This window comes from Hipposideros armiger, unplaced genomic scaffold (genome assembly GCF_001890085.2).
Source record: "Hipposideros armiger isolate ML-2016 unplaced genomic scaffold, ASM189008v1 scaffold_235, whole genome shotgun sequence".
Classification (NCBI taxonomy): Eukaryota; Metazoa; Chordata; class Mammalia; order Chiroptera; family Hipposideridae; genus Hipposideros; species Hipposideros armiger.
In genome coordinates this window covers 807,061-833,903 of record NW_017731585.1, presented here as the reverse complement: position 1 = coordinate 833,903, position 26,843 = coordinate 807,061, and the positions used below count along the sequence as shown (strand labels likewise).

At 38.6% G+C, this 26,843-nt stretch overlaps 1 protein-coding gene and 1 pseudogene across 4 annotated transcripts in view; both read left to right on the top strand.

Annotated features, from left to right (window-relative positions):
- The first annotated feature begins 320 nt into the window (after positions 1-320).
- ZFAND4 (zinc finger AN1-type containing 4) overlaps positions 321-26,843 on the top strand; it is a 121,416-nt gene continuing 94,893 nt past the window's right edge. Inside the window, exons 1-2 of one of the 4 annotated variants that reach the window (XM_019655038.1) lie at positions 321-417; positions 12,969-13,269. In XM_019655038.1, the coding sequence (XP_019510583.1) occupies positions 13,008-13,269 (262 nt within the window). In that variant the 5' untranslated portion in view covers positions 321-417; positions 12,969-13,007. The remainder of the gene's footprint in view (positions 418-12,968; positions 13,270-26,843) is intronic. The other 3 variants (XM_019655036.1, XM_019655037.1, XM_019655039.1) reach the window with 3 other exon arrangements.
- Positions 1,026-1,687, top strand: LOC109389478 (40S ribosomal protein S23 pseudogene; annotated as a pseudogene).

The following is a 26,843-nucleotide window of genomic DNA, read 5'->3' as shown; positions in this document are numbered from 1 at the left end:
GACCTTCCTTACCCCCGCATGTGGGGTACCCATAAGAGCGCCCTAGGTTATGTAGGTCTCAGGAAAGGTGCTGTTCGCACCCTCGTGGGGCCACAGGCCAACCCCTCGGTTCCCTGCAAGGCTGGGCGGCTCGTCTCCAGCTTGCCCACCTGGGCCCTAGTCAGGTGTCCACTGTTAATAATAAAGGATCAACATCCGGGACACTCCTAACCGACGCTACCGCCGAACGAAAAGAAAGCTCCGGCGCCCCGGCAACCGCGACGTGAGCGGCGGCGAGCGATTGGCGCGCGGTGTCACAAAGGGGCGGGGCACTGCCGCGGAGAGCTCCTCGCCAGTACAAGCCGCGGCGTCCCCCGCGGAACTGCGCGTCGTTGTAGGCCTGCGGACTAGCGAGCGAGCGAGCCGTCCAGACAGCCGGTGAGGGCGAGCGCGCCGGATGGGGTGGGCGCCCGGGGCGGGTCGCTGAGCGGAGCCGCGCTGCCGCCGCGGGCCAGAGAGGAGCGCAGGCCTCTGGGCGCCGGGCAGCCGGACCGCGCCCCCTCCGCCGCCCCTCGCTGTGCTCGCCGCGGTTGCACCGAGACCGGTGCGGCGGGCTGTCTTCGCTGAGGACACAGCCTCCATTCTCCGTCACTCCGCGAGCGGAACACTCCCCGCCGGATGGGCGCTGCTCTCTGAGTCGCCGATTCCGACGCGGAGCCTGATCGCTGTCCTCCAGGTCAGGCCCCTGCGTCTGCGGAGATGGCATTTCTCTTGGAGGAGCACGGGCTGCGCAGTGGCCTTCAGGTGCCTGTACATTGATGGCTCGAGTAGACATTGGCTCCGAAGGAGAGTCGAGGGTACATTTGCACGGTGTGATAATATAATTTCTGTAGCTTTTAATTAAAACTTAGGGGCATTTTCACACATTAGTAAAAACAGTTCATTAATAGTCACTATTTTAAATTGCTGCATATTGTTCTGGATATCTTTAGGTTGTGGGAAAAGTTTAGAAGGTAATTGCTCTTATGTAGCTAATATTCCTTACAATGCAGGATAAAGCTGATCCTAAGTTACTGAAACTACTGATTCCGAGAGCTATTATTGCTTTACCTGTCTTTAACTTCCCTTTCATCTTTGGTGGTTGTGTTTTAGAACTTTTTCAGAAGAAAGGAGAGAAATGTTTTGGGAGTAGATTTAGAAATCTGTTTTGATGCCATTACTCTTAATAGCTAAGTATGTTTTTTAAATTATTGGTAAAATAATTTGCTTTTGCTCGGGCCTCTGGTCCCGGCTGGATGGGCAAGTATCACTGCCAGGAAGCTCCGGAGCCACCGAGGAAATCAGAAGTGGCATGATAAACAGTACAAGAAAGCCCATTTGGGCACAGCCCTGAAGGCCAACCCTTTTGGAGGCGCTTCCCATGCAAAGGGAATGGTGCTGGAAAAAGTTGGGTTGAAGCCAAACAGCCAGATTCTGCCATCTTGTGTGTCAGAGTCCAGCTAATCAAGAATGGCAAAAAAATCACCTCCTTTGTAGCCAGTGATGGTTGTTTCAATTTTATTGAGGGAAATGAAGTTCTGGTTGCTGGATTTGGTTGCAAAGGTCATGCTGTTGATGACATGTCTTAGTGCGCAGTAAGGTTGTCAAAGTACCCAGTAGCTGTCTTTTGGTCTTATACAAAGGCAAGAAGGAACGATGGAGATCATAAGTTTTAATGGTGAAAACACAGTAGTAATACATTTTCATATGCAAAAAAGAAAAAAATCCTTTAAGTACTTTTTTTCTTAGTCTTCCTTTACTATTCCTCTTCTACTTTTTGGCTGTTCTTGTTCTTGCATCATTTCCCATCCTGTCTTTGAGTCTTAAGTGCCCCTGCTTTCCACCATCATAGGGTTTCATACTATTCTACATCGAGCATGACCCCACAGCACTTTTGGAAACTGTCCATGGTCCCTGCTTTTAATATTAGCTAATCTTTGGTCCGCTGAGCTTTCATTTGCCTCTCTCTACCATCATCTTGTCCTCCAGTCAGTTTAACAAGATTTACTGGCTGCATTTTGTCCTCTGTTACAGTGATTTCTACTGCTGAGAAGCATAACTATTCCCTTGAGGTATACATTTCAGTTTTGAATTTGGTTACCAACCTTGCTTGTTTTCAGATGGTGGAAGTTACCCATTGATTAGAGCTCAAACTTATGGTGGGTGTTCACAGTTAGTGCTGTGCTAGGTTGCTGTTTTTCTTTTAGCCCATGGTTTACCCATTCTTATTATAGATGAAGGACTTGGAAATCTGTCTTTGTTACCTTCTCCCACCTCCAGCTTGTTTATTATATTTAGGATATTGCTGTGGAAGAGTATTGTGGTATGCTCCTTAGATTTTCTGTGTCCAAATTCCTTGGTCAGGCACTTGTCACCCACATCTTTATTTTTTTAATGGTTATTTTGGCATTCCTGACCCCTGACTTCTGTTGCTAGAGCTGCTGCTATGTGGGTAGGAGCACTGTTGGCTTTGGGAGAGCAGATACTGATTATTCTGTAGTACATTCTTATTTGATATAACATGATAAGTACATTCTTAAGAATCCACATGTTATCCAAAATTACAAAATTACACTGTAAAAGCAGTTGTTTCAGTGAGGCGGGATGGGTGTGGGGAGTGTCAGAGGTTAGCTCATACAAAGTCATTTTTCCTACATGCATTTTAATGTGTTAAAGATATAAAAAAAACCAAAACCTGAGCAATACAGCCATTTATTTGGCTTTTATTTAAGCGCAGTGGCCTTTTACTACTATCAATAGCAGTATTATTAGCATGGTACTTTGTATTATTATATTTATTGCTCATTATTTTGGTAAGTAGTATAACAGCACTCAGAGCAGCTGTGCTGCCAGCAACAACTTTTCTTCCTGTGATGCCATCTTTTTAGGACCATTAGCAGTTTCCACAATGCAATTCAGCTTCCTAATTAATTAATTATACTTCCAATTAGTATTATAAGGTTCATGTGGTAGCAGAAATCCCTGTATATGTATGTATGTTATGAGTTGGGTAAACTTTGTTGGACTTAGTTTGGAGTGAAGCATAACATGATTCCCATGGGAAACCAACATCCCTCCAAAAAAACTTTTGGAGCATAACCAAACATTCCTTCATCTCTAAAACAGGGATAATAGCTTATCTATATCAGCTTTGTTCTAAGGATCAATTGAGAAAATGAATATTTACTTACTCTTTCATGAACAAACCTTTAATGAGGACCAATATGTACAAAACACTGTGCCAGGTGATGGGCGGTAAGTCAGATGTGGTCCCTCCCTTAAGTAACTCACAGTTTAGTAGAATAAGAAGGCCATGTAAAAATGAAATTCATTGTAATAGCTGCAGTATGTGATGGCGGTAGGGGGGTGCAAAGGAAAGTAACCATGAAAGGCTTTGTGGGATAGTTGCTATTTGAGCTGAATCTTGAAAAGTGATTAGGTGCTTGTCAGGTAGCCAAGTGTGGTGCTGGCAGTGAGCAGAGGAAAGCAGGAGGGCCGATGTAGGAGCTGATGTGTTCCAAAGCTGCAGGTGCAAATAATTAGAGGACAGAGGTACTACAGGTGTTGCAGGGTGGGATGAGGCGTGTGTATAAATAAAAAGAGGCTGGAAGGTGAGACGCATGATCTGAGGACCTTTTCTAAGGAGTCTGAATTTTATTCTATAGATAGTAGGAAGCCATTGTAGGGCCTTGAACTAAGAAATAACATGATCAGCTATACATTTTAAAAAGCTAACTGTGCTTCACATCATGAGTGATTAAGGAAATGAAAGTTAAAACAGATACCGCTACATGCCTATTAGAATGGCCCAAATCCAGAACACTGATGTCATCAGATGCTGGCAAGGGTACAACAGGAACTGTCACTCAGTTGCTGGCGGCCACTTTGTAAGACACTTCAGCAGTTCTTACAAAACTAAATATACTCTTCCCACAAGATCCAGCAGTTGCTCTCCTTGTTATTTACCCAAAAGAGTTGAAAACTCATTTTTGCACAGAAACCTGCACACAGATATTCATAGCAGCTTTATTCATTGTTGCCAAACCTTGGAAGCAACCAAGATATGTCCTTCAGTACGTGAATGTATAAATAATCTGTAGTACATTCAAACAATAGAATATTATTTAGTATTACAAAGAAATGAGCTCTCACTCCATGAAAAGACATGGAGGAAATTTAAATGCATATTACTATATGAAAAGTAAACCTGAAAATGCTACATACTATATGATTCCAAGTATTTGAAAGTCTGGAAAAGACAAAACTATGGGGATGGTAAAAAGATCAATGGTTGCCAAGGAGTTGGGTGGGGGTGGGGAATGAATAGGCAGAGCACAGAGGAATCTTAGGGCATTGCACCTATTCTGTGTGATATTCTAATGGTATATGACATTACATGACATTACACATTTGTGAAAACCCACAGAATGTGCAACACCAGGAGTGACCCGTAACATAAAGTATGGATTTTGGGGGATAATGATACGTCACTGTAGGTTCATCGATTGGAACAGATACACGGCTCTGGTGCAGCATGTTGGCGGTAGGGAAGTTGTGTGTGTATGAGGGCAGGGAGTGTATGGGAACTCTACTGTCTGTTCAGTTTTGCTCTGAGCCTAAACTGCTGTAAAAAATAGTCTATTTAAAAGCGGGGGGGGGAATCAGGCTTTAGACTAACTCAGAGTCATGTCTGTCATTTACTTTGAATAGCTGGTTTCACAGCAGTGCATTCTGAAGTGAAATATAAATTAATTTTAGAACTTTGACCTCTCCCCTTGCTTAAACATAGTTAATTGAGAGTAAAATAATTTCTGAACTATGTGATATGATACCCTAATCCAGTGTTCGTTAAACTGCCTTAAAATAAAAAAAGATAACTGTTGGCATCATAGAGAATGGATTGGAAGAGTGAAGTGCAGGATCAAGGTTTATAGCTAGGCTATCAAAATTGCTCGGTTGAGAGCTAATGAAGGCCTGAACTAAGTCTTAATCATTGTGGTTGGAGAAGGTGACAGATTATAGAAATATTAAGAAGTTGTACTGTCAGGATTGGTCACTTCTATATATCTTAGGGATAGAGGAAAAATCTAAAATGATTCAAGATTTCTAGCTTGAGTCACTGTATTAATGGTGATATTGATCTAGAGGGAGACTGTAGGACAAGAAGGAGGTTTGTATGGAAGATGATTAGTTTTGGATATGGTGGATTTCAGGTGTCTGTCTAAGGTCAAGACTTCAGATGCTTATGGAATATCATGCTTCTAGAATGGAGATGTAGGTTATTAATCAAAACACAGTCTTTTAAAAGTAAATCTTCCTTTAAACACACTGCTATGAAATTATAGTAACTTCAGTGATATATCCTTTGGCAAAAAAAAAAGGTAAAAAATTTATCACCCATTTTTCTACTTTACTCTTTTATGTCCTTAGTGTTCATTTTCTCTTTACTTAGACTTATTTACTGATATCCTTCTTCCACTCTAAGGCTTTACCCATTCTGCAGTACATTCAAAAGTTTACCCATCTCTAGACTACATCAAACTAAAGTTTTTTCACATTGAAAGAAACCATCAACAAAATGAAAAGACAACCTACTGAGTGGGAGAAAATATTTGCAAATGATACATCTGATAAGGTGTTAATATCCAAACCATGTAAGGCACTCATACAACTTAACACCAAAAAAAAACCACCTAACAATCCAATTGAAAAATGGGCAGAGGACCTGAATAGACATTTCTCCAAAGAGGACATACAAATGGCCAACAAACATATGAAAAGATGCTCACTATCACTAATCATCAGGGAAATACAAATACAAACCACAATGAGATACCACCTCACTCTGTCAGAATGGCTATCATCAATAAACAAATAATAAGTGCTGGCGAGGATGTGGAGAAAAGAGAGCCCTCGTGCACTGTTGGTGGGATTAGGGCAAATATTAATAGAATAAGACAAAATTGACAGTATCATCTCAATAGACTCTGGAAAGAAAAGCATTTGACAAAATCCAACACCCTTCATGATTAAAAAACCAAACACCTAAACAAAGTAGGAATAGAAGAGAACATATTCAACCTGATAAAGATTATGAAAACCCCACAGCTAAAATCATACATTATGGTGAAGTTAGGAAATCCTCCCACAATTAGGAACAAGACAAGAATGTCTGCTCTCACCACTTCTGTTCAGCCTTGTATTGGAGATTCTAGGCAGGGCAGTTAGTAAGAAAAAGAAATAAAGAGCCTCCAGATTGGAAAGGAAGAAGTGCAAATCTATTTGCAGATCACATGATCTTGTATGTAGAAAATCCTAAGGGATCCACTAAAAAAACTAGAATAAATGTGTTCAACAAGGCTGCAGTGTACAAGATCAATATATTAAAATCAATTATATTTTTATACACTCAGCAATGAACGATCTGAGAATGAAACTAAGACAACAATTTCATTTAAATAGCATCAAAAAGAATAAAATTCTTAGGAATACATTTTTTTTTAATGCAAAACTTGTACTTTAAAAACAAAACATTGTTGGGCCGGCCGAATGGCGTGTTGGTTAAGAGTTGGCTTGGGATGCCAGCTCTGAGCAGCAGGGCCCAGGTTCGGATCCCACATGAGGGCCAGTGACGTTGCACCCTCTACAGCTAAGATGGTGAACAACAGCTTGACCTGGAGGTAGGCTGCCGTGAATTGCTGGCGACAGTGTAGGCTGCAGCCCCTGCTGCAGTGGGCTGCTGTGAGCTACCGTGAGTGGTTGGCAGCCAGCATGAGTGACCGGCAGCCGGTGTGAGCTGCCATGAGCAGCCGACCAATGGCCGGCGAGTGACTGCCTCATCCGGGAAGAGTGCAATGATAATACCAACATGGACCAGTGAAGTGACGTCCTCCACAACTAGACTGAAGAACAAAAAGGACAGCAACTTGTCTGTTCCCCTTCCCCGATTCCCCAACGCTGTTCCCCTCCCCCAATTCCCCCCAAAAATCTTAAAAACAAAGCAAAACAAAAAACATTGTTGAAAGCCTTCAAAGAAGTTATGAGTAAACTGAAAGACATCACATGTTCATGGATTAGAAGACTTAATATTGTCAAGGTGGTAATACTCTACAAATTGATCTGCCCACTCAGCCCAATCCTTATCAAAATCCAAACTGTTATCTTTGCAAAATAAACAAGCTGATCCTAAAATTCATATGGAGATTCAAGGGACCCAGAATAGCCAACAATCTTGAAAGAACAAATTAGAGGACTCACACTGCCTGATTTCAGAACTTACTACACAATTAAAAAGACAGTGGTACTGGCGTAAGTATAGACCAATGGATAGAATTGAGGGACCACAGAAGTAAACTCTTACATTTATGGTCATTTGGTTTTCAACGAGGGTGCCAAGATGGTTATAGAGAAAGAACAGTCTTTCCAACAAGTGGTACTGGGACAACTGATTATTTACTTGCAAAAGAATAAAGCTGGACCCTATGTTTCACACCATCCACAAAAATAAATTCAAAATGGACTATAGACCTAAATGTAAGAGCCAAAACTATACAATTCTTAGAAAAATACATACAAGTATATTTGACCTTTCAATAACGCAGGGGCTAGGTGTGCCAACCCCTGTTGCTGTTGAAAATCCACATATAACTTTTGACTCCCCCAAAACTTAACTGTTGTTGACTGGTAGCCTGATTGATAACATAAACAGCCAATTGACACCTATTTTGCAGGTTGTATGTATTATATATTGTATTCTTACAATAAACGAGAAAATGTTATAATGAAAATCATAAAGAGGAAATACATTTAAAGTACTGCAGTGTATTTATCAATACTGTAAGTTTATGTTATCTGTTTATAAGATAATTTGTCAATACATCAATATTGTCTTATATGATACAAAACACTATAGATGTTATATGTATTACAACACTAGATACAAAAGTGAAAAGATGTGAAAAATAAATTCATATTTATTTACAGATTATAACAATTCATGCATTGATAATGAAGAAGTGGCAATATGCTTTACGGTAGCTTAGAGTAATTGATACCATTGCTTCATGGCAGCCTAGTTTCTGAGGGCAAAACATTTTTATGGCATATAGTATTATAGTCTTATTCATAAGGTAGTATTGGAAACATTGTTACTTTTTTTTTAAAAACCACTTATCTGTGATGATAGGCTCATACACAGTTTCTCCAATTATGTGAAAGAGAAGCATACTGTACTGTAATGAAATTCTTTGAAAAGCAGTAAGAAAACTAACATTATTAATTTTATATTAAATACCACTCACCTTATGCCTATGTAAGGATAGGCTATCCACTTCCATATAAGTCTTGCACACAGTGTTCTACACAATGAATACTTAGCCGGTGATTATGATGACAAAAAATGTCCTATATAGTTCTTGCCATACAGTTACTAGATTTTCTCACAAAGAAGCTCACACACATGCACAACAAATAAACTTAGTAACTATGGCATGATGATTTTCACTCATTAATTGGAAGTGGAGCACCATCATTTTCGTCCTCTGTCATCTTCACAATGAGGAAGACGAACAGGAGGGGTTGGTCTTGCTGTCTCCGGGAACAGAGGCAGAAAAGGTGGAGGAGATGGAAGGGGAGGCAGGAGAGGCAGGCACACTCGGTGTAACTTTTATGGAACTATATTGTAATTACTGCCTGACTTTTTCTTTTCCATTTCTCTAAAAATGTTTTTATATGTTTCCAGTCCTTCCACCATTTGCTTTAGTATCAGTGCCTGTATCATAGAAGGGTCCATGTCGTAAAGTAAGTCAAAAGCAGTCTTGAGTAATCGGAACCCTTCGTCCAGGTTGCCTTACGTCAGTTCGTTTTCCGGCACTGCGTCTTTTACGTCTTCCAGCACTGGTTCAGAAGCAGTCATCCCCACCAAGTTGTCTTCTGTTAATTCCTTTGGTGTGGTGTCCATTAGCTCTTGAATTTCTCCAAGATCCATATCTTGAAACCCTTTACACACACACACCTACCACCTACCCCCCCCCACCGCCCCCCGTCCTCCCTTTTTTTTGCCATATCCACAATCCCTTTTATGATTTCCCTGTCTGGCTCTCCTGAAGGCATGCACAGCATCTGAACAATTTTTTCCAGCAGGAATTTATTGTTTTGGGCTTGATTAATTTCACAGCTTTTTCTATAACAGTGATGGCATCTTCAGTGGTGTAATCCTTCCAGACTTTCATGATGTTATTTCTGTCAGGGTTCTCTTCCGTAGCATGGACACCCTTTACCATTGAGTATGATGTGTAATGAGCTTTAAAGGTCCTTATGACCCCCTGATCTAGAGGCTGAATTAGAGATGATGTGTTTTGGGGAAGTAGTCCACTTTGGTGCCTTCGGTGTTGAACTCATGGGGTCCTGGGTGACCAGGGGAATTGTTCAAAATCAGAACAACTTTAAAAGACAGTCCCTTATTGGCAAGGTGTTTCCTGATGTCAGGGACAAACCATTGATGGAACCAGTCCAGAAAAAGGGTTCTCATCGTCCCGGCCATCTTGTTGTACAACCAAGACACTGGCAGCTGGTGTTATCTTTCCCTTCAAGGCTCAGGGGGTGAGCAGCCTTATAGATCAGGCCAGTCCCGATCATAAACCCGACTGCATTTGCACAGAACAGTAGAGTTATCCCACCCCTTCCTGCCTTAAATCCTAGTGTTCGCTTTTCTTCCTTAACTAATTAATGTCCCTGTGACATTTTTTCTTTCCAGAATAGGACACATTTGGCTGGCTGAGTGGCTCAGTTGGTTAAGAGCTCAATCGAGAGTTTGAGCTCTGAGCACCAGCGGTTCAATTCCTGGCCTGAGCTGAGCTGCCCCTGAGCTGCCAACAGGTGGCAGGTTGGCTCAGCTAAAACAAAAACAAAAACAAACAGAATAGGACACATTCATTTGCATTAAAAACCCGAGAAGCAGACATGTTTTCTCCTCAATGATTTTCTTCATGGTGCGTCTGAACTGGTCTGCTGCTTCTTAGCAGAAGCTGATTCTCCTGGTATTTTGACATTTTCTAAGCCAAATCTCTTTAGAGAATTATCAAACCATCCTTTATTGCCATTAAATTCTCCAGTTTCAGATCCTTCACCTTCCTCTTGCCTTGAGTTGTCACATGACTTTGCTTTTTCTCAAATCATATTAGAGTCTATAGGTAGGCCTTTCTTACAGCAGTCTTGCACCCACATTAAAGCTGCATTTTAAATACAAGATAAAAAGGTATTTTGCAAAAAGTACAAGGTTTTTATGCCTGCTGGTGATGTTGCAGCAATGGGTTCACAAATTTCCTTCTATTTTTTTTACATGGTCCTTATGCTGGATTCATTTATCTTGAAATGGTGGGCTATCACAGCTGCAGACCTCAATCTACAGTACATACCAAGCAATTCAAGTTTTTCTTCTAATGTCATGACTTCTCTCCTTGTTGGGAGTGCTTCCAGCACCACTAGTGGCACTTCGTATGGGTTTCATGGTGTTACTCAAGGTTTATGGTGTTACCGTAAACACAATGAAAAATACTTGAGAACCTTGAGAGATCACTTGTCACTGCAATACACAATTTACCGGAGCGACAAACTGCTTATGTGGAGATAATTAGCATCATACATGGCGTTTTAACCAGATTCTCACAACACATGCTCACTGCAATAGCCATAGGAGGTGACTTCGAAATTATCAGTTTTTCAGTATGTACTACAGTTAATTTTATGCAGTTTTGAATTAATATTACATATTTATGTTTTTTTACATTTCTCTCAACTGAATGGCACCAAGTATGGTCTGTGTTTTTGTGCTCAAATTTTGATAAATTTTAACTTTTTATAATTTGTATATATTTTATGGTAGCACATGATAAAATAAGCTAGTATCTACACATATTTTTTGCATATATGACACACCTAACTTTTTATTTTTTTCAATATTTTTAGGCTACGTGGTTCATCTGTGAATTTTTTCAAATTGTCACAGATCTCAAAAAATTTTTTCAATATATTCATTGAAAAAAAATCTGCATGTAAGTGGACCTGTATAGTTCAAACCTGTGTGTTCAAGGGTCAGTTGTAAATTTTTATTACTTTGAATTAGGCAGAGATTTTAAAATATAACACAAAAAACACAAGGAACAAAAGAAGAATAGCCAAATTGGACTTCATTAAAATTAAAAACTTGTGTTTGCAAGGACACCATCAAGAAAGTTAAAAAGACAACCCTTAAAATTGTAGAAAATATTTGTGAATCCTATCTGTTAAGAGGCTTATATCTATAAAACATAAAAAAATCCTTATAACTCAATAATATAAAGACAACCCAATTAAAAGTGGACAAAGGATCTGAATAGACTTTCTAAATAGCTATTTCTGTAAAGAAGGTATACAAATGGCCAATGAACATTTGAAAAGATGCTCAACATTTTTAGTCATTAGAGAAAGGCAAGTCACAACCACAATGAGATACCACTTCACACCCACCAGGATGACTTTAATAAAAAAGACAATAAAAAATATTGGCAAGGATGTAGAGAAATCAACACCCTCATTCATTGTTGATAGGAATGTAAAAGTGGTTCAGACCACTTTTGAAAATACTCCTGTAATTCCACAAATTGCTAAATGTGGAGTTACCACATAACCTAGTAATTCCACTCTTCCACTCCTAGATATACATGGCAGAGAAAAGAAAACATGTCCGCACAGAAACTGGAATTGAATGTTTTCGTAGCTTTATTCATAATAGTCATAAATGGGAAGCAATCCAAAATGTCCAACTGATGACTGGATAAACAACATTTATTTAGCAATAAAAAAGTACTGATACATTCTAGAACGTGGATGAACTTTGAAAACATTATGCTAAGGAAAGAAGCCTGTTACAAAATATTACATATTGTATGATTCTATTTATGTGAAATGTCCAGAATAGGCAAAATTATAGACAGAAAGTAGATTAGTAGTTGCCTGGGGCTGAGAGGGAAAGGGAGAATTTGGGTACAGGTTTTTGCTTTTTTTTTTTGAGGTGATAAAAATGTCTAAAAATGATTATGGTGATGGTGGTACAATTCTGTGAACATACTAAAACACAGTAAAATTTATACTTTAAATGGATGAATTCTATGATATGTACCTCATTAAAACTGTTACAATTTACCTCCCTCTCCAGGAAAATGTGTATGATCTGTCCTCTAGTTTAAATTTAAGACAGCCCCATTTACACAGTTTTCACTGATAAATAGCAATTTATCAATTTGAGTATTCCTATTTTTCTAATTATGTACTTGTAATTTATCTTAGTACTTCTGTCGGTTGTGTTTGCCTCTTATATGTTTGTGTGTACAGATTATGTCTAATGTCTGTTACCAACATTAACCATCTCAGTGCCATACTGATAGATAACCTCTGGAAACCCAAATGCTCATTGATTATTTAGTGAGTCCTATTTTTAAGGAACCTTTTAAGATGGTGCTTTTCCTTTTATTCAGTGTGATTCAAATGTACAATGGCTATAAGGTTATGCTTTGTATGGGTTAGAAAACATAATTTGCATGTTTTAGAAAAGGATGTGCATATATTTTTTAAAGTCTTGCTAGCATATACCTATGTGTGGAGTTTGTTGATTTAAATATCATTACCAAAACCCAAAATATTTATTGAGCATGTGCTCTATATAAGTAACTGTGTTGAACTCTAATAAGATACAGAAAATTATCACAAACACACCTGTCCTTAACCTTGCAGTCTAATAGAGGTGGGAAGTGATTTCAGAGACAAATGTCAAAAGTTCAGAATTAGCATATTAAGCACTAAAATGAATTCTGGGGCTGTATGGAAGATTGATATGACCAGGGTTTTTCAGAAAATGTTTATGAAGGAATGAGACTTTCAGGTAGACTTGTTAAAAAATTATTCTTGTTTTTTAGGGACAAAACTGAAAACATGAACAATGATACATATTACCAATGTTCAAAGCTGATTTGGCTAGAATTGGAATACAGTTGCCTACAACATATTCCAGAGGAATTAGAAAAGTCAAAGTAATGGATAACAGAAAAGAGCCTCCATTCTTCAATGAAGATAACGTGGGACTGCTGTACTACAAACTTCCTTTCTATGACACCATGGAGCTCTTCATTGAAACATTGACTGGAACATGTTTTGAGCTGAGAGTTTCACCCTTTGAAACTGTTATTTCTGTGAAAGCAAAAATTCAAAGATTGGAAGGTACTAGTCTTTCTTTATTTTTAGCCTATAAGGATTAAAGTTGTTCATCAAGAGTGTATAATAACTTTAACTTTTTCTACGGAGAAAATGTCAAACATACACGGAATTAGAAAGTATAGGATAATGAACCCCAATATTATCCCTTTACTCAGCTTCCACAGTTATCAATTCATGAGCTGTTGTTTTACCATTCCTGTATTCCCCCCAGCTCATTCCTCTTCCACCAGATTCTTTTGAAGCAAATACGTGGCATCATGTTAATGGTATGAAATAGTATTTTAAAATAATTTTTCAACAGGTTGTGATGACATGCAAATTCTGCCATAACTATCTTACAATTACTTTTAATGAGCAGTAGTAATTGAGTTCCCTTTAAGAATACTTTTTCCTTCTTTAATGTGGAGATTTTCTGAGAAGAGTTTTTGGCTTACATTTACATATATTGGAAGTTTCCTCAGTATAGCAGGGATATTGAATATTGTACATCATCTCTTTTGTGGTTTGTGTATTTGTGAAGTGTCACAAACTACTTTGTGTAAAATTAGTCTTTTTCTTTGTACTTAGCAGATTTCTGAAATAAGTGGTATTTCTCATTTACAGTTGTTAAAATCTAGTATTTACTAGAAAATTAAATTGTTCCATATAACACTAAATAGATCTTTGCTTTTCGAACAAGCTGGAACTTGCTTGTAAAGGTAGTAACTAGCATTGCTCTCCAGCCCAGGTTAAGTTCAGAATTGTAGAAGGATGAGGAGGGTTGGAATTTTTATCTTCGTAAATCAAGGATCCTGGCTGGTATCTGGCCTTCTGAGTATTTGCTGCTTCTCCAGTAACTAACCTATATTGAAGTTAGTGGCCAGCTGAGTCCAATGTCAACGTCAGTACATCCAGGAATGGCACATAAAGGTTTTGTCTTCCCAAATGACCTGGTGAGACATGGAGTCTGATAGTTTATTTTGGATTTGTGCTGCTTTTTTATTTATATGATGGGGTAGTGATATCTTTTTAGGAACAGGAAGATAAAACCCTTCTGTGTTCTAAATAATTCTTGTGTTATTTCCTCCTTTCATACATTTTGAATAATCTCTGTACAGCAAAATCACTTTAGAGATCACCCTGTTTAGGTTGCTTAATGTCAGAAGAGTAAACTTGGGCTTAGAGAAGATTAGGTACTTGTCCAAGGGAAGTATTTAGTTACTGATAGAGTTAAGACCAGAACCAAGATGGAGGCTTCTTGTTCTCTGTGGAACGAGGGTAAAGCAGTGGCTTTGTAGATATTACATAGTTGAATCCTAGGTTAGACAATTATAAAACAAATATAGTTATTGGGGGTGGGGGGGAGAGGGAGAGGAAGAGAGAAAGGAGAGGAGAGGAGAGGAGAGGAGAGGAGAGGAGAGGAGAGGAGAGGACACACATGAGTTTTCTGGTGTTTCTTTTTATAAGGGTACTGATCCCACCTTGAGGTCTCACCTTCATGACTTCATCTAATTATCTCCCAGAGCCCCCATCTCTAAATACTATCACATTAGGAGTTAGGATTTCAATATATAAATTTGTTGGGGGGACACAGTTCAGTCCATAACACCTACCAATATCAATAGCTTAATTCCTATGCCCATTCTTCATCCTTATAACCCTCACCCCTTCCTTTCCTCTCATTCTCCATACTTTCTTGTAACTTTTTTTAAAATTAGTTTTAAGTGTACAAAACAATATACTAGTTAGACATTTACACCCCTCACAAAGTGATAACCTCCCCTGCAGTCTACTACCCTTCTGACATCGTATATAGCTATTACAATGCCATTGACTCTATTCCCTATGCTGTACTCCACATCCTGTGACCATATATATATATTTATATATATATATATATATATATATATATAAAATTATAGTTGACATTCAGTATTATTCAGCTTCAGCTTCAGCTTCAGGTGTACACTGCAGTGGTCAGGCACCTACACCATCCATGAACTGGTCTCCCTAATAACACAAGTGCCCTTCTGAGACCCTATAAAATCTTTACAACATTATTGATTATATTCCCCAAACTGTCTTTCATATCCCAATGGCAATATTGTGGCTACCAATTTGTGCTTTCTCCCTCATCCCCACTCCCCTCCCATCTAGCAACCATGTTTTTGCTCTATATCTGTGAGACTATTTCTGTTTAGTTTGCTCATTTATTCAGTTCTTTAGATTCCACATATAAGTGAGATCATGTGGTATTTGTCTTTCTCTGCCTTACTTATTTTACTTAGCATAATGTTCTCTAGGTCCATCCATATTGTTGCAAATGGTAAGATTTCATTCTTCTTTATGGCCAAGTAATACTCCATTGTGTAAATGTACCACAGTTTCTTTTCCTTTTTTTTTTTTTTAAAGATTTTTATTGGGGAATTGGGGGGATGGGAACAGCGCTGGGGAATTGGGGGAAGGGGAACAGACAAGTTGCTGTCCTTTTGTTCTTCAGTCTAGTTGTGGAGGACGTTGCTTCATTGGCCCAAGTTGGCACCATCATTGTGCTCTTCCCGGGCAAGGCAGATCAGTCGCCGATTTCTGGACGGCTGCTCACTGCGGCTGCTGGCTACATATGGTAGCCCATGGCAACCCACTGCCACAGGGGCTGCAGCCTATGCCGTCGCTGGCAACTCACGGCAGCCCAGCTCCAGGTTGAGCTGTTCAGCATCTTAGCTGTGGAGGGCAGTGTCACTGGCCCTCATATGTGGGATCCGAACTGGGGCCCTCTGGCGTCCCAAGCCAGTTCTTAACCATCGCACCACTCGGCCGGCCCGTACCACAGTTCCTTAATTCAGTCATCTACTGATGGGCATTTCGGTTGTTTCCATGTTGTGGCTATTGTGAATAGCACTGCAATAAAACAGGGATGCATATATTTTTTCGAATTAGCCTTTTGGATTTCTTTGGATAGATACCCAGGAGTGGAATTGCTGGGTGATAAGGTAGTTCCATTTCCAGTTTTTGGAGATACCTCCGTACTGTTTTCCATAGTGGCTGCACCGATCTGCAATCCCACCAACAGTGCACTAGGGTTCCCTTTGCTCCACAACCTTAACAGCACTTGTTGTTTGTTGATTTATTGATGATAGCCATTCTGACTGGAGTGAAGTGGTATCTCATTGTGGTTTTTATTTGCATTTCTCTAATGATCAGTGAGGTTGAACATTTTTTCATATGTCTGTTGGCCATCCGTATGTCCTCTTTAGAGAAATGTCTCTTCATGTCCTCTGCCCATTTTTTAATTGGGTTGTGTTTTTTTGGTGTTGAGTTGAATGAGTTTTTTATAAATTTTGCTCATTGGCAAATATCTTCTCCCATTCAGTAGGATGCCTTTTTGTATTACTGATGGTTTTCTTTGCTATGAAAAAACTTTTGAGTTTGATGTAGTCCCATTTGTTTGTTTTTTTTCTTTTACTTTCCTTACCCAGGTTGATATATCAGTAAAAATATTACTAAGGGTAATGTCTGCAAATTTGCTTCCTATATTTTCTTCTAGGAGTTTTATGGTTTCAGATCTTTCTTGTAACTTCTTGTAGCTCATGGACAGTGACTGTCATTCAATTCTTCAGCAGGCTTCAAGAGGGCATCCATCATGATAAATCAATTTTAATTCTTTCCTGGGTGATCTTCTATTTGTACTGGAAGGAAGACATTTTTCCTGTCAAGAAAACATGGGGGGATAACGTGGTGGGTAAAACTGTACAAAACAGAGTGGTATGGAGTAGGGAGGATAGTAAGGCAGAGGTGACACTGCTTGGTTTAATCCTTGGGGGAAATGGTTGCTCTGCCAGATGGTTTTTTCTTTTAGGCAGCCTTTGGTAAGTTCAGAACTAGAGCCTAGTGGGAGATAGAAGGGTAGATGGAGGGGACTGTGGAGGAAGGGTTGAAGAAGTGTGTTGGATGAGGAATGATGAGGCTATAGTGAGAAAGGAGTGGTACCTCCAGGGGGCTTTCAGTGGGCCTGGAAGGCACAGGAGCACTGACTTCAGATTCCTTACTGAGGAAATTACTTAACCTTGCTTTCCCTCGGTTTTGCTCATTTTAAATGTGAATAATAATAATATCTGTCTAAAGGAGTTGTTCTTAGGATGAAATGAGTTAATAAATGTAAAGTGTTTAGCTGAGCATCCATGTTCTTTATCAGGGGAAAATGGTTAGTCTGTGGAGACAGTCCTGTATGTATCTGAGAATATAAGAGCTGTGCCTGTGGGAGGAGATATAATCTAGCCCTCTGAGATTCTAGAAAAGGCCAATTATTTGGAGCTTGTCATTACCTAGAGCAGTAGACTGCAAAGGAGAGTACATATTACTCTGAGGATATGAAAAACAATCCAGTGGAATTTGGAAAGAAAAAAAAATGTGCCAAGAAATGCAAGGGATTGTTGTCATTTGTTCTTTATTTCCATGGGCAGTGGATTCCATGGACTGGCTATCTACGGTACTTGGCATTAGTGCTCCCTAATAAAGACTTCTCTGCGTGGGATAGGATTGTTTTCCTGGCTCTCTAATGCGTAGGTTGGTCCCTATTATTAGTTCTGGCCAATGAGCTATGAATAGGAAATCTATTAGCTTGTGCCCCTGAGTGGCTATAGTGATCAGAACCCCCGGCTGACATGCAGTGCACGTGTAACTTGAGCAAGAAGGAAGTCTTTGTTTTAAGCTACTTATGTTTTAGAGTGGTTTGGGGTAGGTTCAGCATAAAACCTACTTTATTCTGACTGATACAGTATCAAATAGGGATCCATTTTTTTTCACTATATAGATAATTGGTTATCTAAAACCACTTATTGGATTTTATTAGTCTTTTCTCACTAATTTCTTATCTGTCATATATTACATTTTTACGTAGATAGCTCTCTTGATCATCTGATCTTTATCTAGCTCTACCTATACCAATATAATACTACCTTATTCATTATAATATAATTTATAAGTTTCTATAGCTGATGATATCCATACAAATTATGGATTGTTATGTTTCCTTGGAGAATTGACTTCTTTATTATTATGTAATGCCCCTGATAACTTTCCTTGCTCTGAAATCTGCCCTGTCTACAATTAATTTAGCTACTCCAGCTTTCTTTTGGTTACTGTTAGCCTGACATATCTTTCTTCGCCCCTTTACCTTTTTCCCCCCAGCTTTCTTGAGGTATAATTGACAAATAAAATTGTATCCATTCCTATTCAGTTGGCCCTCCATATCTGTGGGTTTTGCATTGACTGATTCAACCAACCTTGGATCTAAAATAATATTTTCAATCTGTGGTTGGAAATCTGTGGATGTGGAGGGATGGCTGTACATATTGTTTTATGCCATTTTATATAAGGGACTTGAGCATCCACAGATTTTGATATCTGTGGGGGGTCCTGGAACTAGTCCCCTGCAGATACTGAGGGATGACTATACTTTCAATTTATATGTATCTTTATAAGTTGATTTCTTATAGACAACATATGGTTGGGTCTTATTTTTTATCCAGTTTGATGATCTCTGTCTATTCATTGTTTTATTTAGGCAATTTATGTTTAAAATGATTATTCATATAGTTGGATTAGTAACAACCATATTTGTTAGTTTTCTATTTGTTGCCCTTGTTGTTTGTTTCCATTTTTTTTAAGCTTTGTTCCTATTTTTGTTTTCCACTCTTTTCTGCCTTTTATGGTTTTAATTGTTCATTTTATATGGTTCTATTTTTCTCTCCTTTCCTAACATCAGTTATACTTTTTAAACTTTTTTTTTGGGGGGGGGGTGCTACAGTTCGCAATATACTTTTATAGCCAATCCAAGTACTCTTTCAACTTATACCTCTTCACAGGTATTGCAATTACCTTATAATAACTAAATATTCCTAATTCCTTTCTCTTCTCCCTGTATCATTGCTATCATTCATTTCATTTATAAGTCATAGTCATCTATACATTGTTATTACTATTATTTTGAACAGACTGTTATCTGTTAGATCAATTAAGAGTCAGAAAACTAATCAAAGTTTTTATTTTACCTTTATTTATTCCTTCTTTGATGATCTTTTTCTATGTAGGTCTGAGTTTGACATGCTTTCCTTCTCTCTGAAGAATTTCTTTTAACATTTCTTCCAAGGCAGGTGTACTGGCAACAAATTTCCTCAATTTTGTTTATCTGAGAAAGTCTATTTCTCCTTCACTTTTGAAGGATAATTTCATAGGGTATAGAATTCTAGGTTGGTGGTATTTTTCTTTCAACACTTTATATTTTACTTCACTCTCTTCTTGCTTACAGGATTTCTGGTGAGAAGTTCCCTGTAATTATTATCCATGTGTTTTTTTCCCTCTGGCTTCTTTAAAGATTTTCTGTTTGTCTTTGCTTTTCTGCAGTTTGATATAATATGCCTAGGTGGAGATTTTTACATTTTACCCAGTTTGGTGTTCTCTGAGCTCTTCCCAATCTGTGCTTTGGTGTATCTCATTAATTTTGAAAAATTCTGGGCCGTTATTACTTAAAATCTTTCTTTTGTTGCATTTTCTCTTTCTTCTAGTATTCCAGTAACACCTTTTGAAAATTTCCTACAGTTCTTAGATGTTCTGCTTTTTTTCTTTCTTTTTTCTCTGTACATTTCAATTTGGGAAGTTTGTATTGACATTTCTTTAAGCTCACTGATTCTTTTCTTGCCATATCCAGTCTGCTAATGAGCAAACCTATCAAAGGCATTTTTAATTTTTGTTAGTGTTTTTTATCTATAGTATCTACTTCTTATCCTTTCTTATAGTTTCAGTCTCTGTGCCTATATTACCCATCCAGTTTTTTTTTATCTCATCTACTTTTTTATTAAATTTCTTAGCATATTAATCATAGTTATTTTAATTTCCCTGTCTGATAATTTCAAAATCTCTGTCATATATGAGTTTGGTTCTGATGTTTGTTTTGTCTCTTGAGATTGCATTTTTTCTTGTCTTGTAGCATGCCTTATAATTTTTTGGTGAAAGCTGGATGTCCTGTGTTAGTTAATGGTAACTGAGGTAAATTGGCCTTTAATGTGAGCTTTTATATTAAACTGGCTAGGAGTTGGGCTGTGTTTAATGATTATTGTAGCTGTAAGTGCCAGAGGCTTCAAATTCCCCTAGTTTCCTTGTTTTGTCTCCCGTGTTGTCTTTGGGTTTTCCTAAGAACCATTCCTTAGAACAAGTCTGTGTCTTGTAGCTCTTTCGCCTATAATCTACTGTTGTTATACTAGAACCCTGTTAGTGTGGTTGTGAAATATTGGGGGAAAGGAAACCACCTATAATCTTTGATTAAATCTCAGTCTTTTCGTGGGCCTGTGTCCCTGGGCTGTGACCATCAAGGTATTTCTTAGCTTCTCCCCTTCCCTTACCCCATAATCACTTAAGTAAGATAGGAAAACTAGAAGGATCTGGAGTCAGTGAAATGCCCTTCCCCCAGGTGGGCTCTGACTCTGGTAAAGTGATAGGCCTTCATTGTAGAGAATGTGGGATTTTTCATAATGTTTATGTTTCCCCTCCCTCTGCTGAGCTACGAGGGGATCTTTCTTGATTCTTTACAATGAAAACCTGATGTTGTTTCTAGTGATAAAACTCTGGAAGGTATGGGAGCTCCCCTAAGACTGTGGCCCCCAATCTCATGCTTGTTCATCTGCAGCCTGCACCAGATCATCAAGGTGACCATTGAAGTGTTCCTTTCAGTTTATGTTTCTAGAGTCTCTGTTTCTGCTTCATGTAAGCAGATCTTGGCTGTACCTCTCTGGGTTTGCCTGTCTCTGTAGATGAGATTTTGGGCTGGTGATTTGCCCTCCTACCTCATTTACTGATGGCTCCAAGAAAAGTTGTTGGTTTTCAGTTCGTTCAGCTTTTTTGTTGTAAGATTGGGGGTGGCAACTTATGAGCTCTTTACATGTAACTGAAACTGGAATCCTCAACTTTGTTTTTAATGTGACCATTTATGATTTAATATTTCCTTTCAAGAACTGTGTTAACTATATCCTACAAGTTTTTAAGTTGAATTTAATTGTCATTAAATTCTAAGTGTGTGTTTTGCCAAAAATATTTATTTTATCATTTAAAAAATTATAATAGTCAGGGACTGCAACCATAGAAATATATAGGATTAGATAGATTTGATCACTTTTTGTAGTTTATACACGTTCCTAATATTCTGGCTAATAATACTGAACATATTTTCATTTCTCTCTAAGTCTAATAAACTATCTCCATTTTTTTATGACGGTATAATTCACATATTGTAAAATTTACCATTTTTAGTATTGTATTAGTTTGCTAGGGCTACCAAAGCAAAGTACTACAAACTGAGTGGCTTAAAGAACAGGAATTTATTATCTCACGGTGCTAGAGGTTAGAAATCCAAGATCAAGGTTTTGGCATTGTTGGTTCCTTCTGAGAGCTCTTAAGAGAAACTCTGAACCATGTCTTTTGCCTAGCTTTTGGTGGTTTGCTGTCAGTCTTTCTTATTCCTTGGCTTATAGAAGCATCACCTCCGATCTCCTCACATGATGGCCTCCCTGTGTATGTGTGTGTCTGTCTCTCAATTTTCCCCTTTTTATAAGGACACCAGTCATTATTAGATTATGGCCCTATCTAATGACCTCATTTTAACTTGATTATATCTGTAAGGACCCTATTTCTAACTAAGGTCAAATGCTGAGGTACTCAGGGTTAGGACTTCAACATAGGAACTTTTTGGGAGACAGTTCAACCTATAACTAGTATATAGTTGTGTCATTATTGGCAAACATTACTGTCATGTTGCTACTACCATAATCAAGATATAGAACAGTTCCATGATTGCCCATCAAAATTCTCCTGTGCCTTTGTGGTCAACCTCTTCCTGTAAACCTAGCTCCTGGCACTCACCTGTTTCTGTCCCTATAATTTTGCTCTTTCCAGAATTGCATACAAATGGAATCACACAGTACGTAGCTTTTTGAGTCTGCTTTCATTCACTTATGCATAATACATAATTCATTTGGAATATATCCATATTATGACATATATCAATAGCTCATTCTGTTTAGGGTTGAGTAGTATTCTATTGTACACACTTATTTATTCCCAAGTTGAAGGACATTTGGATTGTTTTTAGTTTTTGGTGATTATGGATAAAGCCATTATAAATTTTCCTGTACAAATTTTTTTTTTATTTTTTAAAGATTTTATTGGTGGAATTGAGGGAGGGGAACAGTGTTGGGGGATCAGGGAAGGAGAACAGACAAGTTGCTGTCCTTTTGTTCTTCAGTCTAGTTGTGGAGGACGTCACTACACTGGCCCATGTTGGTATTATCATTGCGCTCTTTCTGGGAGAGGCAGTCGCTCGCTGGCCATTGGACGGCTGCTCACGGTGGCTCCTGGCAGCTCACGAAAGATCAAGCCTGCTACCGGCCAGCCCCACTGCAGCCTACACCATCTCCAGCGATTCACAGCAGCCCAGCTCCAGGTCGAGCTGTTGTTCACCATCTTAGCTCTAGAGGGCACAGTGTCACTGGCTGTCATGTGGGATCCGAACCAGGGCCCTGCTGCTCAGAGCTGACTTCCCAAGTGAACTCTTAAACAACGTGCCACTTGGCTGGCCTTCTGTACAGTTTTTTATGGGAGCACAGGTTTTCATTTCACTTGGACAGATACTTAGGAGTAGAATTGTTGAATTGTGTAGTAAAGGTATATTTAGTTTATTAAGAAATGGCCAAACCATTTATCAGAATAGCTGTTCCATTTTGATTCCTGTAAGAAATGTCTAAAAGTTCTAGTTTCTCTGCATCCTCACCTCATGTGACTTTTGTTCTTCTTTCTTTCTTGCCATTCTAATAGATACAGTGATATCTCTTTGTGGTTTTAATTTGAGTCTCTGTAATGACTAATGATATTGAGCATTTTTTTATTTGCTTATTGGTCATCTGTATGTCTCTTTCGGTGAAGTGTCTATTCAATCTTTGCCCACTTTTTTATGAACCTGTTTTCTTGTTATTGTGTTTCGAAAGTCCTAGTAGCTTTTAAATTTCCATTATGGTTTCTTATGTCATCTTTGACCCCTGATTATTTAGAAATGTACTTTTATTTCCATACTTAGGGGAATTAAAAAAATTTTAATTTATTATTAATCACTAATTTATGGGGTTGTCGGAAAAGTCATGACGTAATTTTTCTGTTTTTCGTTGCAAAAATGCATCATGACTTTTCTGACAACCCAATAGTTGCAGGTGGTCAGAGTAAATAGAATACTTATGGTAAATATAGTATTCATATGTACAATTGTCTTTGCGTCTTATAGCAGCCTGGAACTCTAAAAAATTCACGTGTGGTGTAGAAGAAACAGGAAGAAAAAAAAATTGAGCAAATGAATTATTGATGTGACGAGTTCAAGTATAACGTGTTCAAATGAGAATTGAATGAACTTCTGATTCTGGCCATATGGTAGAAACCCTTCCTAAAACAGAACACATAAATTCTGAGTAAAAATTTTTTTAAATATGTTTTCCAGTGTCTGTTTCAATTTGTATTACTATAATGGAAACAATAAGAGGCCTGAGATGAGAAATAGAATCTTCAAGAACAGGTAGTAGGCAGATGTTTCTTCCAAAAGCATCTCCCAGTCTCTGATGACCCCATAGCTTGAGGCAAAGGGGAAAGGAGAGAAAATCTGGTACCTAGGCACAGTGGGAAGATGGGAAGTTAGCTCAGAGATAAATTATTTGTTTCTCAAACCCCAGAACTGTGATGTTAGTTGTTGTTTTGTTTTGTTTTCCCACCTACTTTCTGGTACTGCCAGATGCTCTAGTCAAGCAGTATACTCAAGATGTTCTAGAATCATCTTGTGTATTTCCTGTCCTGTCAGAATCAGCCATTTCTTTGAGGAGCCCTGGTTCCTTTTATTGGAGTATGGTATTAGAAACCAAGATCTGGGCATGACAATTGACTCTTTTTAAAAACGAAAAAAACTTTATTGGGACTGTGTTTTTCCAGTACCCATCAGCTCCAAGTCAAGCCGATGTCTTCAATCTAGTTGTGGAGGGTGCAGCTCACAGGCCCATGTGGGAATCGAACCGGCAACCTTGGTGTTATGAGCCTGTGCTCTAACCACCTGACCTAACCGGCCGCCCGACAATTAACTTTTTAACCACAGTAATAAAAACCAGTAGACAATGGAATATTATTTTCACAGTGCTAAAAGAAATAACAATCTCTACCTAGAACTGAATTTATCTTTTTTTCAAGGATGAGGACATAAAGACATTTCCAGAAAAAACAAACTTGAATTTCTTAACAATTTCTTGCTAAAGGAACTTCTGAAGGATATATCTTAGAAGGCAAATGATCCCTAAAGGAGGTTGATGATGTAAGATGGAATGGTTATCAAAATGGCACATTTATGAGTGAATCTAAATAAGATTTATGTAATAGAACAGTGATATATGAAGGTTTGAAAAAATTGATTTAAAATCCTGGTAACAATGACATAAGTCAAGGTGGAGTTTGTAATGAGAGTGCTAAGGCTCTTAGTATTGTTTATGAGCAGGGTAAAGATGTGATTAGCTGTAGACTTTATTTTGTTAAATATGATCACTTAAATTTCCAGAGTAATCACTAGAGATTAGAAATAGAGTTATGTAATTTCCAAATGATAGAAGTTCCTCATCCTTTTCTATCTGAATTAGTAGTACACATAAGAGTCAGGTAGTTAAAGTAGCACAATTAGAAAGCACAAAAGTAAGATAATAAAAACTGAAATATATCAGTAATTCCAATAATGTAAAATGGATAAAGTTCTCTAACTGAAAGACAACTGATAGAATGCTTTTTAAAAAATGCCCATATGAAATGCTGTTTAAAATAGACCTAATCTGAAATATAAGGACCCCAAAATGTTGAAAGTAAAAGGATTGAAAAAGACATACCAGTCAAGTACTAACCTGAAGAGTGTTAGTGTTTCTATATATATATATATTTTTTAAAGATTTTTATTGGGGAATTTGGGGGATAGGAACAGTGCTGGGGAATTGGGGGAAGGGGAACAGACAAGTTGCTGTTGTTTTGTTCTTCAGTCTACTTGTGGAGGACGTTGCTTCACTGGCCCAAGTTGGCACCATCATTGCGCTCTTCTCTGGCGAGGCAGATCAGTCGCCGGCTTCTGAACGGCCGCTCACTGCGGCTGCTGGCTGCTCACGCTGGCTGCTGGCTACACATGGTAGCCCATGGCAACCCACTGCCACAGGGGCTGCAGCCCACGCCGTCGCCGGCGACTCCCGGCAGCCCAGCTCCAGGTTGAGCTGTTGTTCAGCATCTTATCTGTGGAGGGCAGTGTCACTGGCCCTCATATGTGGGATCCGAACCGGGGCCCTCTGGCATCCCAAGCGAGTTCTTAACCGTCGCGCCACTCGGCCGGCCCCTAGTGTTTCTTTATTAAGAAAGTTACATAAAATACATTTTTCCCCAGATTTTTTAAATTACTTTAAGTTGCTCAAAACATTGTAATATTTACACCCCTCACAAAGTGATAACCCCTCCTCCGATTTCTTGCCCCTCTGACATCGTATGTAGCTCTTACAATTCCATTGACTATTCCCTATGCTGTACTCCACATCCCGTGACTATCTATCTATCTATCTATCTATCTATCTATCTATCTATCTATCTATCTATATCTATCTATCTATCTATCTATAGATAGATAGATATAGATAGATAGATAGATAGATATATATAGATATTAAATTATAGTTCACATACAATATTATTGAGCTTCAGGTGTACAGTACAGTGGTCAGGCATCTACACCATCAATGAAGTAGTCTCCCTAATAAGACAAGTGCCCATCTGACACCCTACAAAATCTTTACAACATTATTGATTATATTCCCCAAACTGTCTTTCATATCCCTGTGGCAATACTGTAGTTACCAATTTGTGCTTTCTAATCCCCTCCCGTTCTTCCTAATCCCCACCCCCCTCCCATGTAGCAACCATCAGTTTTTCCTCTATATCTCTGAGACTATTTTTGTTTATTGTGAACATTTATTCAGTTCTTTAGATCCCACATATAAGTGAGATCAAATGGTATTTGTCTTTCTCCACCTGACTTATTTCACTTAGCATAATGTTCTCTAGGTCCACCCTTATCGTTGAATATGGTAAGATTTCCTTCTTCTTTATAGCTCTATTTTATATAATCTCCATTGTATAAATATACCACAGTTTCTTAATCCAGTCATCTACCGATGGGCATTTAGGTTGTTTCCACGTCTTGGCTATTGTGAATAGCACTGCAATAAACATAGGAGTGCACATTTTTTTTTAAAGATTTTTATTGGGGAATTGGGGGAAGGGGAACAGACAAGTTGCTGTTGGTTTTTTTTGTTCTTCAGTCTAGTTGTGGAGGACGTTGCTTCACTGGCCCAAGATGACACCGTCATTGTGCTCTTTCCCGGGCGAGGCAGATCAGTCACCGGCTTCTGGACTGCTGCTCACTGTGGCTGCTGGCCGCTCATGTTGGCTGCTGGCTACATACGGTAGCCCATGGCAACCCACTGCAGCAGGGGCTGCAGCCTATG